A 16,462-nucleotide genomic window follows, 5' to 3' on the forward strand; every position below is an offset into this window, starting at 1 on the left:
GTGTCATGTTCTGAGAGGGGTGTTTAACAGGCCTCTTCCATCTTCCCCAACTGTCGCTAAATCGTTTACGGGATCATTTTTCTGATAAAAGCATTATTCTTTTTTTGACAAAAGTCACTTTAAGGATTTTATCTATTTTCTATTTTTTCTTTTTAATATAGTCGCCTCTACTATTTGTCACATAACTACATTTAACATATCTGTGTTTTATATTAATGAATGTGTATGTGTAGTTTATATGCATGTTATGTTATTGTTATTAACCTAATACACACTGAGGATGTCCTGCGAGCTCTGGGTAAAACAGTACAGTCAATGATGCTCCCCTTTGTCTGGCTGTGCTTTGGGAGTAAGCGAAGTGACTAGTCCCTGTTATGTGGCTCTAGAGAGTACAGTAGGTGTAGAGTTGAAGGCTGGCACCTCCATGCCAGGTGACATCAGTCATGGATGCAGGGGGTCTCCAGGGAGAGGGGGTTCGGCCATGCCCCCCCGGGTTCCCGTGGGGTAGCTGGTGGTCCCATCCTCAGAGTTCCCTGAGGTGTCCGAGTCGACGTGGGAGCGTTTGAAGCGGCGGTCAGGGTACTGGCTGTTGTCAAAGGGCATGCGGTGGACACACAGGACATGGGTCTTCAGGTTGCCCTTCTGAGAGGCACCGTAGGAGCAGTACCTGCACTGGAACGGCTTCCGACCCCCCTGACCTCCGTGACCTCCGAGACCTGTACGAGGACAACGAGAGAGAGACAACAGTCAGTCACCTCATCATTACTCAGGGTTACTTCATCAGAATGTAAAATGAGCTCTGTCACCGAGGCACTGAACGCAACTGTACAGTCTGTCTACTACACAGTGCTTTAGCTTTAGTACTCTCCTGAGACGTGTCTTTAAAACTCTTTCAGTGCTCTCTCTTTTAACGTGCATCTTTTCAGAGGAGCAGCAGTGGTTCCCTCCGAACGTTGCAGTGTTTTAGCGGTGTACTGCACAAGCTGCATCCTTCACCGCTCCCAGCAGTTGCATGTGCTCTACTCTCTAGACAGGATTTGATCATCACTGCAGCAAACACAATGGCCCCTTACTAGCCCGCGCTGATTGCTTGAGCGATGTAGAGTACGTGCCCATCAGAACCGACTTCACTTATCTCGCTCATCCACCCGAGAGGAAACCCAGACACGTTCCGTTGTACACTACTTTAGGTTATTATTAATAACGGTACATTTTCTCTTTTCATTTTTTTTAAAACTCAATTTGAGATGCGGTAAATCAAATTAACAGAGTTTATAGACGCTGTGTAGGTGCAGGAAATGTAAAGACATGAAGAGAAGGATAGGAATTAAAGTGATACACTGATACATTGTGGTGCTGCGAAGAGGCAGGATTTAGAGGCACTTTGTGTTTGTCGTTCTAACTCTGGCTTTGGAGACTCAGCGGCTTTCAAATATCACAATGTTTGCTCAGGACCTTACACAAAGGGGATTGGTCCAAGTTTTTTGAGCTTTAGATGTTCCAGTTGTCTGAATGTTTCGATAAGCGAGCCGGCGACACACGACGAAGGCCCCCTTTTATTCCTGTGCAGTTTAATTTCACACTCTCTTACATTACGTTAAGTCCCAGAGGCAGAATATCTCATCCCATTTTACACTTAGGGGGGCCGAGTGTTGCCCCAAACAAGTCAACTCTATTCTTCTTCCCTTTTCTATCTCTCTTTTTTTCCTGCACTGTTAAAATAAACACAGATCAGCTCTAATGTTGCAGCGAGGTCCAGCCAAGGTAAAAAGTGCAATCTACAATTTTAAAACACATAAAGACATTGACTGTCCTACATGAAGACGAAGGCACGCTGATTCTGAGATTACCAGAGTGATTTTCTCATGTATAACACTGTAGGAATATGGTGCTCATCCTAGGTTGAATTGTAAACTATATAGAAAACACACATATGGCCCCCCTTCCCTGCAGCATCTCTGCATAGCGTTGTTGAAATGAAGGGTGTCACTCTGGCCTGTGTGTTCTGGGATTTATAGGGTGTGTGGTGTTGGACTGAGGAATGACAGATGCCTGGACCAAGCTGCATGGAGACAGCCATGCTTCTTAAGTTTCCATCTAATCCACCTACTCCTGCACACACTGCGATAACCCAAACAAATGGCCAGCACATAAAGACACACCAGCACCGCCCGCATGGATTATGCCCAAGATGGTGCCCCCCGATTCACCCACCACCTCCCTCAGATACCAACACTTCTTCTGATTCTCTAAAGTGCTAACCCACACCTACTCACATCACCCACTTTAATCCCGCTACAGATCATACATCTGCACACAAACATGTTGGGATCTGCAAACCAGAATTGAGCTGTGTGTGTGTGTGTGTGTGTGTGTGTGTGTGTGTGTGTGTGTGTGTGTGTGTGTGTGTGTGTGTGTGTGTGTGTGTGTGTGTGTGTGTGTGTGTGTGTGTGTGTGTGTGTGTGTGTGTGTAGTCGCCCACACAATGGGTCAGCAGGTAGAACAGTGCTGACTGTACAGGAGAGATTTTCCTTTCCCCCTTCATGACACACTCCGCTGGGCCATTGTGTGTGGAGGTGCCGAGTGACAAGAAACAGGAAAAATAGTTTAACCTCAGAAACCTCTCCCCCTCATTCCTTCTCTTGCTTTCTCTCTCCTTTTCTTTTTCGTATTTCACTCCCTCTGTCTTTCCATATTTATATTTATTTCTCTCTCTCTCTCTCTCTCGCTCTTTCTCTTTCTCTCCCTCTTTCCCTTTCTATCCCTCTCTGTCTTGTGTCCAGAGACTGTTCAAAACCCAACCCAAAGCGTTATCTGAAAAGAAAGAGAAAACACTGGTCTTGTTTTCATTAGTGTGGCATTATCTAGGTCTCCTAATTAACACCCAAAGGCCTTGAGCGTAGAGATCAGAGGGAACAAAGGGGGAGAGGGAGGGCTGGGGTACTACCACATGACTTCCTCAAACAACCCACTGTATCTACCCACTCTGCCCGCTCCCCCTACTTACCCCTCAGCCCTCCCTTCTCCACGCCTCGGAGAAGAGAAAGGCAGGAGGAGACCGCCCTCATTCCCCTCCACTCTCACAGCCTCCTCCTCCTTTGCTTCCACCTCCTCACCCCTCCCTCGCCAGCCTCTCTACTGCTGGGTGGCTGCAGATGGGTACTGTAGCTCGCTCCTTTTGCCCGCTCCCTAGCTAACAGAGATGTGTTGGATGTTGTCTGTGGTGAAGCTCTCTGATCATGTTTCCAAGTAGAGAGAGAAGTAAGAGAGATCCATGAGGTGCTGCTATGATCCTATCTCTCTCCTCTATTGCCATAGCCACGATTTCCCCCTCTCCACTCAAGCATCTTTCTCTCTGTCTCCTAGTGAACGTCGCAGTGTAACAGCCCCATGACTGCTTCCCTCTGGTGGCTCCTTCTACGATCCACACACGAACACTGCTTACACAAACCTGTACACACACACATTTACAAACGCACACTTATACACATATGTTCAAACACACAAATCTGTTCACAAACATACACATGAACGTACACTAAATGTTCAAATGTACTCGAAGCCAACACACAGAGACACACTCTCCCACGACAGTGCCTTGGCATGTAATCAAAACCGCTCTTATATAAACTCCATCTGATGCCAGTGTTACCATCTGTGAGAGAGCCCTCCTCACTTACGTCTGCAGGCAAGAAGCCCCTCTCCCCGAAGCCTGACGAGCAGAGTAAGTGTGTGTGTACGTGTGTGTGAGGGAGGGAAGAGAGAGGGGGAAATGATTAATTTGCAGACTGCTTGTGATTTGCTCATATATTATTATAGCGACTCATCAGCACATGACCAATCCCCAGGCCCTGCACAGCAGAAAGAAGCTGCTGGGCTTCAGCACTTTCAGCGTGTATCTCTGTGTATGTGTGTCTGTGAAGGTGTGTGTGTGTGCAAGAGGTAAAGTGTGTGCCGGTGATAGGTTTTGTGTTCGAGTGTGTGTGAAACATTCCTGTGTGTGTGTGTGTGTGTTGGCACTTGACAGACTGCAGAGCCTCTAATGACTTTCAGATGCTCACAAACAGTCATTCTGGAAATGGCTGTGGGGGGTGCGGGGGGGGGGGGGGTGCGCTAGTCTGTCTCATTTCCTCCCTGTGTGTTATTAAGGGTTAAGAAGCATGACACACATTACAGGTACTCTAACATGGACTCTCTTACAGACTGTACTACACACTGATTGACCAGTGGCAATGGCTAGAGCTTCATGCTAAAATCAGTTATCTCATTGGCGTGATAGGTTGAGAGTGGGGCATATTGAGCCATATTGTACACTCAACATCACTACGTCAAGGGAAATATAGTCTTCGTTCTAACAAAGTTATCTACATATATTTTAGGATGCTGTGTTTTGTTGGGAATAATCAGGAGTCATGTAAACATAACAGTTTTGAAAACATAGCTTGTCCAAAAAAAAAGTGTTCTCTTACCCTGGGTATGGAGGAAATTGAACATAGGGAAGGGGTAAGCCTTGGAGTAAGATGTATTCAAGGCTACTAAGCCGATGAAACTGGTCCGCGAGATTTTTTATATATATAGACTCCAGGTTATTGGACAAGACATTGGTGCCTCTGCTTCTCTATCATAGGCTCTCTTTCACACAGGTACATGTTTGGTTTCTCTTTTTTCAATGTACCTCTTCAGTGTCATAAGGTCTATTTGTTCATCCCATTGCCGCAGCTCGAATGGACCTGCCCTTCTCTCACTTCCTTGTCTGGTCTCTCAATAACCTTAAGGGGAGTTAGACCCCCTGCTTGTTTTACATTTGTATACACGGGGCATGAAGATGTCAGCTCTGTAACAATAAAAATGCACTATTGTGAGTTCATATGCATAACAAATGGCAAATATACTATGCATATTATGCATAAAACTGACCAAAAATGGCCTCCCGGGTGGCGCAGTGTTCTAGGGCACTGCATCGCAGTGCTAGCTGTGCCACCAGAGATTCTGGGTTCGCGCCCAGGCTCTGTCGCAGCCGGCCGCGACCGGGAGGTCCGTGGGGCGACGCACAATTGGCCTAGCGTCGTCCGGGTTAGGGAGGGTTTGGCCGGTAGGGATATCCTTGTCCCATCGCGCACCAGCGACTCCTGTGGCGGGCCGGCTAACCAGGTCGCCAGGTGCACGGTGTTTCCTCCGACACATTGGTGCGGCTGGCTTCCGGGTTGGAGGCGTGCTGTGTTAAGAAGCAGTGCGGCTTGGTTGGGTTGTGTTTCGGAGGACGCATTGCTTTCGAACTTCGTCTCTCCCGAGCCCGTACGGGAGTTGTAGCGATAAGACAAGATAGTAATTACTAACAATTGGATACCACGAAATTGGGGCGAAAAAGGGGGTAAAAAAATAATAATAATAAAAAAAACTGACCAAAAATAATCATCATTTGTATGCGGTATGTTGAGCCCTTGGCTCAACTAGTCCCTTGCCAAATGGCACAATTTACCCCAAAGCAACCATTTGACTATATTAACCCTCACAGCTACAATGATACACTTTCATGCCAGGTTTAGAACCTCATATTGTAGCTTATAGATACCCGAACTGATGTATAAAACACTCTTGAAACTATCTAATATGGTTTATGAACAAGCATCATGAAACATATAACACAATAAATTCATTTGACTTTGTGAAAATACGTTTTTTGGACCTATCTTGCTTATCAATTTTATCCATGTGTTTTCTTTCTTCACAGACTCCGTGACAGGATGACCTCTTCCTAATTATTTGGTCACATGATTTATTTTGTGTATGGTTTACTAGAAAAGATGGGCATCTCAACTAACCCTATGGCACAGCTTACCCCACTCCCGCCTAAGGTTCAATCCAAATACCCCCCTTAGCCCTCCCCTTAGCCCTCCCACTTCATTTTGCGCAATCCTGCGAGCCCCATCGATTCATAGTGGTCTCCCAAATCAACTTTGAGCAAGGCGTAGCTCCTTTTCAGCCCTCTAGTTGGCTCTCCAAAGAAAGCGAATCGAGATGCAGACTTTCTATCAAGTGTTTCCCAAAACTCCCATGAAGCTCTGTTACCCAACCCTGGAAATTTGCTTCGAGAATGTCTGACAAAAATATTACAATTTAAGTTAAAATAAAAAATGTACAGTGAAGAGGAATACGTTAGTTAATGTAGAGACAAACGATGGTGCATATTTGTTTGTTATGACGTTAACTTACGAAAATTGCTATTTAACAAGCTATCTGACTAGCTAACATTAGCCAGCTAGCTATACATTTAGATTGCTATATGAGCGTTTGACATTTGTATGAATGGTAATTTGTGTTGTTTAAAGGGATAGTTCACCCAAATTACAAAATTGCATATTGGTTTCCTTACCCTCTAAGCACTATGGACAAGGCATGACAGCAATCCATGCTTTGGTTTAGTTTCCCTGGCACTGTTTCCACATGATAACGTTTAGCATTCGTGGCACAAATCCCATCCAATTCCTGTTACTGATATTAGCATTTTCCACACATCATCATCCAAATGTATCTACAACTGATTGTGAAGCTCAACAAAGTCACTTGTAGATGACTTGAACATGATATGGGAAAAATGCTAATATCAGTGCCATGACTTGAATGGGATTTGTCCCACAAATGCTAAAATGTAAGCATTTGGAAAATTGACCAGGGAAACAAAACCAAAGCATGGATTGCTGTCATACCTTGTCCATAGACTGCTTACAGGGTAAGGAAACCAATGTGTCATTTTGTAAACGGGTGAACTATCCTTTTAATGTTTTAGGGACTCCTGAGCAAACCAGCAAACCAGGCTGTCATCTTGTGAAACCCAGTGGTTGTAAGTGGATGCATTTACTGCAAATTGAATGAGCAATTTTGTAAGCTTGCCTTGCTGTTCATATATATATATTTTTTAAAGTCCATCATTTGTCAATGTTCTTTATTGTAGCTAGTAACGTTGACGTTAGAGATTGAAGATACTTGTGATGTAATGCAGCAAAAGTAATGTACTGCAGCTAACTCTTTTCTTGCTTATTGTGTAGTGGAGGATAAAAATACCTGTGTGCGTATGTAGCCAATCTGTGTTTGGACCCTTGAACCTTTGGTATAAATATTAGTGCAGAACAGTGGTTTTAATTGCTTCCACTGGTTAATCACGACTGAGTGAAGGAAATGTGAAAGTGTAGAATGGCACCGGAGAGGATGACTGACGTTTTAAATCCCCATCATTTGCGTGAAGAAAAGACAGAGAAAAAGGGGGCGGAGGTCGGGCTGCCATCTGAGAATTCGAAGGCGAGCGAGCTAACCCCTACAGCCATCCGTTCTATTGGCCAACGTGCAATCATTGGAAAATAAAATAGTTCACCTACGATCAAGATTATCCTACCAACGGGACATTAAAAACTGTAATATCTTATGTTTCACCGAGTCATGGCCAAACGACGACACGGATAATATAGAGTTTGGCAGGAGTTTCCATGCACCGGCAAAACAGAGAAGCTACGTCTGGTAAGACGAGGGGTGGGAGTGTGTGTCTATTTGTCAATATCAGCTGGTGTGCGATGTCTAATATTAAAGAAGTCTTGAGGTATTCCTCGCCTGAGGTAGAGTACCTTATGATAAGCTGTAGACCACACTATCTACCAAGAGAGTTCTCATCTATATTATTCGTAGCCGTCTATTTACCATCACAAACCGATGCTGGCACTAGGACCGCACTCAACCAACTGTATAAGCCCATGAGCAAACAAGACAATGCTCATCTAGAAGCGGCGCTCCTAGTGGCCGGGGACTTTAATGCAGGCAAACTTAAATCCGTTTTACCTCATTTCTACCAGCATGTCACATGTGCAACCAGAGGAAACAAAACTCTAGACCACCTTCACTCCTTTAATGGGGGCGGCAGGTAGCCTAGTGGTTAGAGCATTGGACTAGTAACCGAAAGGTTGATAGATCAAATCCCCAAGCTGACAGGGTAAAAATCTGTCGTTCTGCCCCTGAACAAGGCACTGTTCCTAGGCCGTCATTAAAAATAAAAATTTGTTCTTAAATGACTTGCCTAGTTAAATAAAAATAAAAAAATATATAAAACTCCACACACAGACATGCATACAAAGCTCCCCCCTCCATTTCTGACCATAATTCTATCCCCCTGATTCCTGCTTACAAGCAAAAACTAAAGCAGGAAGTACCAGTGACTCGCTCAATATGGAAGTGGTCAGATGATGCGAATGCTACGCTACAGGACTGTTTTGCAAGCACAGACTGGAATATGTTCCGGGATTCATCCAATGGCATTGAGTAGTATACCACCTCAGTCATCGGCTTCATCAATAAGTGCATCGACGACATTGTCCCCACAGTGACCGTACACACATATCCCAACCAGAAGCCATGGATTACAGGCAACATCAGTATCGAGCTAAAGGCTAGAGCTGCCGCTTCCAAGGAGCGGGACACTAATCCGGACGCTTAAAACAAATATCGCTATGCCCTCAGATGGACCATCAAACAAGCAAAGCGTCAATACAGGATTAAGATTGAATCCCACTACACCGGCTATGACGCTCATCGGATGTGGCTGGGCCTGAAAACTATTACGGACTACAAAGGGAAACCCAGACGCGAGCTGTCCAGTAACACGAGCCTACCAGACGAGCTAAATACCCTTAATGCTCGCTTCGAGGCAAGCAACACTGAAGCATGCACGAGAGCACCAGCTGTTCTGGACGACTGTATGATAACGCTCTCGGTAGCTAATGTGAGCAAGACCTTTAAACAGGTCAAAATTCACAAAGCCGCGGGGCCAGACGGATTACCAGGACGTGTACACAAAGCATGCGCAGAGCAACTGGCAAGTGTCGTCACTGACAATTTCAACCTCTCCCTGATCGAGTCTGTAATACCTACATGATTCACGCAGACCACCATAATCCCTGTGCAGAAGGAAGCGAAGGTAACCTGCATATATGATTACCGCCCCATAGCACTCACGTCGGTAGCCATGAAGTGCTTTGAAAGGCTGGTCATGGCTCACATCAACAGCATTCTCCCTAATACCCTAGACCCACTACAATTCGCATGTCGCCCCAACAGATCCACAGATGACACAATCTCTATCGCATTCCACACTGCCCTTTCCCACCTGGACAAAAGGAACACCTATGTGAGAATGCTGTTCATTGACTACAGCTCAGTGTTCAACACCATAGTGCCCACGAAGCTCATCACTAAGCTAAGGACCCTGGGACTAAACACCTCCCTCTGCATCTGGATCGTGGACTTCCTGACAGGCCGCCCCCAGGTGGTAAGGGTAGGCAACAACAGGTCTGCCACGCTAATCCTCAACACTGGGGCCCCACAGGGGTGTGTACTTAGTCTCCTCCTGTACTCCCTGTTCACCCACGACTGCGTGGCCAAACACGACTCCAACACTATCATTAGGTTTGCTGACAACACAACAGTGGTAGGCCTGATCACCGACAACGATGAGACCGCTTATAGGGAGGAGGTAAGAAACCTGGCAGTGTGGTGCCAGGACAACAACCTCTCCCTCAATGTGAGCAAGACAAAGGAGCTGATCGTGGACTACAGGAAAAGGCGTGCCGAACAGGCCCCCATTAACATCAACGGGGCTGTAGTGGAGCGGGTCGAAAGTTTCAAGTTTCTTGATGTCCACATTACCAACAAACTATCATGGTCCAAACACACCAAGACAGTCGTTAAGAGGGCACGACAACACCCCCCCCCCCCCCCCCCCCCCCCCCGAGGAGACTGAAAAGGTTTGGCATGGGTCCCCAGATCTTCAAAAAGTTCAACAGCTGCACCATCGAGAGCATCCTGACTGGTTGCATCACTGCCTGGTATGGCAACTGCTCGGCATCTGACCATAAGGCTCTACAGAGGGTAGTGCGTACGACCCAGTACATCACTGAGGCCAAGCTTCCAGCCATCCAGGACCTGTATACTAGGCCCAACAAATTGTCAGAGACACCTGTCACCCAAGTTATAGACTGTTTTCTCTGCTACCGCACGGCAAGCGGCACCGGAGCGCCAAGTCTAGGACCAAAACGCTCGTTAACAGCTTCTACCCCCAAGCCATAAGAATGCTGAACAATTAATCAAATGGCCACCCGGACTATTTACATTGACCCCCCCCCCATTTTTTTTGTATTCTGCTGCTACTCACTGTTAATTATCTATGCATTGTCACTTCACCCCTACCTCCTTGTACAAATGACCTCGACTAACCGGTACCCCCGCACATTGACTCGGTACCGGTACCCCCTGTATATAGCCTCATTAGTGCTATTTTCTTTTGTTTCTTTTTATTATTTTTTACTTTATTTTATTTGGTCAACATTTTCTGAACTCTTTCTTGAACTAAACTGTTGGTTAAGGGCTTGTAAGTAAGCATTTCACTGTAAGGTCTACACTTGATTTGATTTGTTACATGTCAAGCTGCTATTATGTAAATGAATGTTCCTGCTTCAATACATTGAAATACAGCCACGGCAGCCAGAGGATGGCTACATTATGGCACATTGTTGTTTTGCAGTTCTCATTTGTTGCTCATACGGTAAGCACATATTTGTTGCATGAGAAACGTGAGGAAAGCTATTACTGCCACCTGTACAGGCATTGTGAAAAACACAAGGCTCGTAGTCAATGAATTGCGTGGTAGGCTATCCTTTGGCGGCTTTTGCTGTGTGCGAGTGATGTCCCATTCCTTAGGATTATTTACCTCTCCCTACCACTAGTTGCTTTGTTTTTGAGAGACACTCCATCACCGAGGGACACCTGAAAACAAGGGGGCGGGCTAAGGGATTGGGATTGAGCCTAAATTTAGAAATAAAAATGGCACAAGTAAAGTTAATCAAGCCAAACCCTTTTCACTTGTACTAGAGAAATGTTGTTGCCAACTTTAAAATTGCCTTTTGTAAAAGGCCACATGGGTTCTTCCTTCACAAACTCCATGAAATGATGACCTCTTCCTAAATATTTGGTCACATGATTAAATGGTTTCCTAGAAACAAGGGATGGCTCAACTAACCATTTTGGCACGACATACGCCACTCTCCCCTAAGTGTAGAAATAAAGAATGGCACAAGTAAAGTAGGCCAAACCATTTTAACTTGTATTAGGGAAACCTTGTTGCCATCTTTAAAATAGCCTTTTATATTGCTGTGTTTGAATCTCTATGTATAAAGATGACCACAATATGTTCTGAATAAATGACAAATTACATCATTATTAAAGGGATACTTCGGGATTTTGGCAATGAGGCCCTTTATCTACTTCCCCAGAGTCAGACAAACTTGTGGATACCATTTTTATGTCTATAATGTGTCCAGTATAAAGGAATTTAGAGCTAGTTTCGTGAGCCGGATACCCATACACTTCCAGTCATTGAGCTAACTCCAGTTAGAAATTGCGCTAACGCTAGTTAGCAACTTTCTTCAAACCGCACGCAGAGACATAAAAATCCAGTTCATCTGACTCTGGGGAAGTAGATAAAGGGCCTCATTGCCAAAATCTTGAAATATCCCTTTGAGGAGGAAAGCAATACATTTCTTTGGGAGGTGAAGAAAACATGTGAACTGTACATGGAAGTCCTTTAATATCACAAAGCAGTCTCTAATTAACATGTACAAGGAAACATACGATATCTCTACATGCAAACATATATGACAGGATGATGTGTATGTTTGTGTGCTGCCGTGGATATGTACAGAATGGGCATGACAAACAGAGAGAAAAAGTAAGGTGTTCGAGTCTCTATAAGAGACAAATACCGAGAGAGGTGAGCATGTGTGTTTGTGTTTGTGTATGGGTTTGAGAGAGAGTGTTGTGTATCAAAGAGTAGCACTATAGTCCATTCCTCTGAAGAGGGGGGGAAAAGTGGAGTTGCGTCTGGGGAGAGAGAGAGCCACAGAAGGTGTGAGCAGTAAAATGTGATGCACCATCTGTCGGCCAATAATAACCTGCGTGTTGTAAAGGCTCAGAGTTTAGTCAGCAAACAGCACTCCCAATCACCTAAGTACCACCTCACCCTCCATGTCCAACCTATACATCTACACCCCCATATTCTGACCTATAACCCTTTCTGGGGCATCCTAGTCATTATTTCTAAGCGTTACAGTACACTTAGAAAAAAGGGTTCCAAAAGGGTTCTTCGACTGTCCCCATAGGAGAACCGTTTTTGGTTCCAAGTAGAAATCTCTGCGGAAAGGGTTCTAAATGGATCCCAAAAAGGTTCCGCATGGAAATAAAAGCGTTCCACCTGGAACCAGAAAGGGTTCTTCAAAGGGTTATTTTACGGGTACAGTCAAAGAACCCTTTTAGGTTCCTCGACACCGGTGTCCCCACACATTGACTCTGTACTGGTACCTCCTGTATATAGCCCCGCTATTGTTATTTACTGCTGCTCTTTAATTATTTGTTATTCTTATCTCTTACTTTATTGGGGGGGGGGGGTATTTTCTTAAAACTGCATTGTTGGTTAAGGGCTTGTAAGTAATAATTTCACTGTCAGGTCTACACCTGTTGTATTTGGCGCATGTGACAAATCAAATTTGATTTGATTTGATTTGACAACACTTTTTTTCCTAAGAGTGTACTGTAGAGCTGGGCGATATGGACGAAAATCCACATTGCGATAAAATGCTTGAATTGATGCGACAACAATAAATAGAACGATTAGTTTATAACGTTAATGTTCCAGAAAGAAGACGAGTAGGCGGCCAGTGAAGGCTTATCGCAACGATTACCTGCCATTTAGGAGCCTACCTTTCCACTGCCCTCATCTAATATTAATGTTTACCACCGTTTTTAAAATGATCCTTTAAACTACTACTACTACTACTACTACTACTACTACTACTACTACTACTACTACTACTACTAGTTTGATGGTTGTAGCAACCAATTGTCCCATTAACAATCACCCATATTAGCAAACTTATTTCATTTCTATACTATAGGCTACTTATTGTAATGAACAATATCAGTAAAATGCCTGCGATAAGTGATCGGTACTGTCGGGGTCGATCATTTTCGGTTTATCGTCCCAGCTCTACGTCACAGTAGCATCCATTCGTCCATTAGCATGGATCTGTAAACATCCGACAGGAAAATGTAATGGCTGGGGAAAAGCATTAGAATGTATACCCCAGGAGTTATCAACTAGAATCTGTCGTTGGCCTTGGTGGTCATGGGGCCGGAACATATTACAAATAATTTGTAGACTGCAAATTGCTCGCACAAAGCCCAAACAGATATTTGACTAAAACATACTAATTTCAAACCTTGCTGACATTTGTATATGAACATGTGTCTCTCTATTATGCGTGGGAATACTTGGGAACAGATTTCCAAAATTTAAATCACTTGGAGATTATTTCCTGGTGTTTTTACAGTCTTTTATGTCCAACAATGAAAATTAATAATAAGATTTTATCTTATTTTTGCTCAGAAAACATTGGGGGCCAAATAAAACCACCCGCGCGCCAAATTCAGTGGTCGGGCCACCAGTTGGGGAACCCTGGTCTACCTTATTAATTTTTACTCTGATTCAAGGAACATGTCTATTGATTTACCAAAAATATTTGTATTTACATCCAAAGGCCTTGAGGGATTGACTTCATTTTTAAAAATGTCCCCAGTATTAAGAGCTTTCAGAAGTCTGTGTGTGTTGATGTAAAATTGGGCTGAAGTTCGGGGAATAGCGATCTGGTCTATTTCTCTGGTTAACTAGAAAAACCAACACACACATAACACTAAGGAATACACTTAAGGAAAGGCAGAGTGGAGGGGGTGTTGATGCATCAAAGAAAGCTACAAAGTCATCACTGGGGATTCAGTCCCATGTTAAATACTGAACTAGGTTATTCATCGCTGAAGGAGCTGTTAATAAGTTCCTTTCTATCTCTCTCTCACCCCCTCTCTCCTTCTTTGTCTCTATTCCACTAAAACAGTTGATTTCTTCGTGTTTGTAGATGCCATTCAACTAGGACTATAAACCACACACTGTAAGGTCAAGCTTCTCCAGTGGTCAGGGCCTCTGTACCTGCAGTGGCAGAGTGTCGTCTCCGTTGAGCAGACACAAACTGCAGCCTCTCCCACTGCGTTGGCTGAGGACTGTTGGCGCTCAAGGGTATGGAGTAGTAAATTCATCATGTGATGAAGCCTGTATGTCAACTTGTCTCAGCAGGACCAGGTCAGTGTGGGTGTGTGCATGCACGTGTGTGTATGTGTGTGCGTGTGTGCATGTGTGTGTGCGTGTGTGTGCATGCATGTGTCCGGGAGCAGAGGAGCCGGCCTGGGGATGGACAGTTCATAAGCGTTTGTCTCTACTCCAGCTTTCTTCTTCCACTGTCCGTCAAGAGCTAAAGACTGCACAGTCTATTGCTGACCTGTCACTGCAGGCAGATAATGGATGCCCAAGTCTGTAAGAGTGTAGGCTACAGTCTCTGTGTGCTCGTGTAAGAGAAACGGAGAGATAGAAACAACAAGAAATAGTTCATTTGGACTGAAAGGTAATAAACCACTCATACTGTAGATAAGCCTGGTGGAAACTTCCGTTTGACCTTCTTAGAAAGGATGATAAAAACGAACCCGTGTCAAAAAAGGAGCATTATGACTGAAGCAGTGGCTAACAGAGAACAGAGAGTGATGTGTGTGTCAGGCTAACCGTGGGAGCTGAACAGCCAGAGGAGACGGTGTCCTGAACAGAGCAGATCATGTCAGCTCGCCCCGATACATGCCAGGTGCTGCTCAAGGCCTCTGAGCCAATTAAGAGAAAAAGAAAAAACAACAGAAGAGAGGACGAATGAAAACATCACACTTCCCATGGGCTCAGGAACAGAGGAGGGCCGGGATGGAAAAGTTTCTGTATTGAGTAAGTCCCCTACAAACTGCTCATATTGCCATAACATGATCTATCTCTCTCCAATGGCAGACATTACAAGGGCAACCCGGTCTCTGGGCGTCACAAACATGTTTCCAGCACGGCTAAGTGGTCTGCGGGTATCAATAACAGTCACTGTGTTTCCAGGCAAGAGGACTGGGCTGAGGGTTATTGGAAAGCACTATTCTTAATACAGTCCGTTATGATGAATATACGTACCTTTCTCAGTGACGACCAGGTTTAGAACAAGATCAAGACTTCACTTCCTTCTGTGAGATCGGGTTGTATTTTCAGCGTGTGATCTGCAATGTGTTATACGGTATAAATCTGGCGAAGCTTTATTTCCTGCAAAGCTTACATTTCTTGGCTTATTTTTTCTGGCATAACTTTTTAAACCTTATTATCAGTGCTTTCCCCCACACAAGCTTTGCCTGTCCTTATCTCCCTCTGTCCTCCTCCCCCTCACCCTCCCGTCTCTTATTTTCCTTACCTCCTTCTCTCTTCCCTTTGCTCGGCCTCTCTCTTCTCTCTTCCTCTCAGAGAGAGAGAGCCCTATTTGTCTGCTTTAAGTGAAATCACTCAATTCTCAAAAGTCAGTGGAGGACTTTGGAAGGGGGAGGGCCAGGAGAGGGCCACCTCCAAATAAGTTCCATTAATCACAAGGCAGAGTCTAATGTAACTAATATTTTACAATTAGAGGAGACAAGATGGAGCTAAAAGCCATCTATCTCCCTTACACCACATGATCATCGATTCATAAGCCAGAGCCTGAGACTAGCACAGAGACACATTTACCAGGAAACAGGAAGCCAGGGGACTGTGTGTCTCTGTGTGTGTGTGTCTCCGTGTGTGTGTGTGTGTGTGTGTGTGTGTGTGTGTGTGTGTGTGTGTGTGTGTGTGTGTGTGTGTGTGTGTGTGTGTGTGTGTGTGTGTGTGTGTGTGTGTGTGTGTGTGTGTGTGTGTGTGTGTGTGTGTCTCCGTGTGTGTGTGTGTGAATTTTTAGAGAGAGATTACAGTACAGTACATACAATACAGCATAAACAGCATTTCGGTATGTACTGTAAATATGCAGGGATTGTCTAAACTGATTGAGCAGAAGAGATGACATTATGTGGCAGATGACCGGTGTGTGTCTGGATGTGGGTGTGCATGGGTGGGTAGGTATGTGTGGGTGGGTATGTGTGGGTGCTGGTGTATTATAGAAAATAATTACATTTTCGGCTTCGAATCACAAAAGAGTACCGGTATTTCTCAAATTCAAATAGCTCATGATCTCCCTGTTATGATCTCCCTGTCTATGAGGATAGCGTCAAGCACAGTCCAAGATGCCCAGATTGTATAACCATATCTTATGGTTACAGATGGGTATGCTTTTAATTACAGATCATAAGTAGCTAGCACGTTCATGAGCATATATGTTCAACATAAAATAGACTTGGTTATTCTAGACTGTGGTGACGGGGTTGATAGCGTTTGATCAAATTGCTCAGTTGCCTCATGATGTGGTAAAAGCTGGTCTTTATCTCCCTCTGGTGGCCATGGGGGAGCAGT

General features: G+C 44.6%; 1 protein-coding gene across 1 annotated transcript in view; it reads right to left on the bottom strand.

The window, feature by feature from the left end:
• Window positions 1-441: 441 nt before the first annotated feature.
• Window positions 442-16,462, bottom strand: part of znf536 (zinc finger protein 536) — a 105,344-nt gene continuing 89,323 nt past the window's right edge. Inside the window, exon 4 of the mRNA XM_038969501.1 lies at window positions 442-707. Coding sequence (XP_038825429.1) covers window positions 442-707 — 266 coding nt within the window. The remainder of the gene's footprint in view (window positions 708-16,462) is intronic.

This window comes from Salvelinus namaycush, chromosome 30 (assembly GCF_016432855.1).
Source record: "Salvelinus namaycush isolate Seneca chromosome 30, SaNama_1.0, whole genome shotgun sequence".
Classification (NCBI taxonomy): domain Eukaryota; kingdom Metazoa; phylum Chordata; class Actinopteri; order Salmoniformes; family Salmonidae; genus Salvelinus; species Salvelinus namaycush.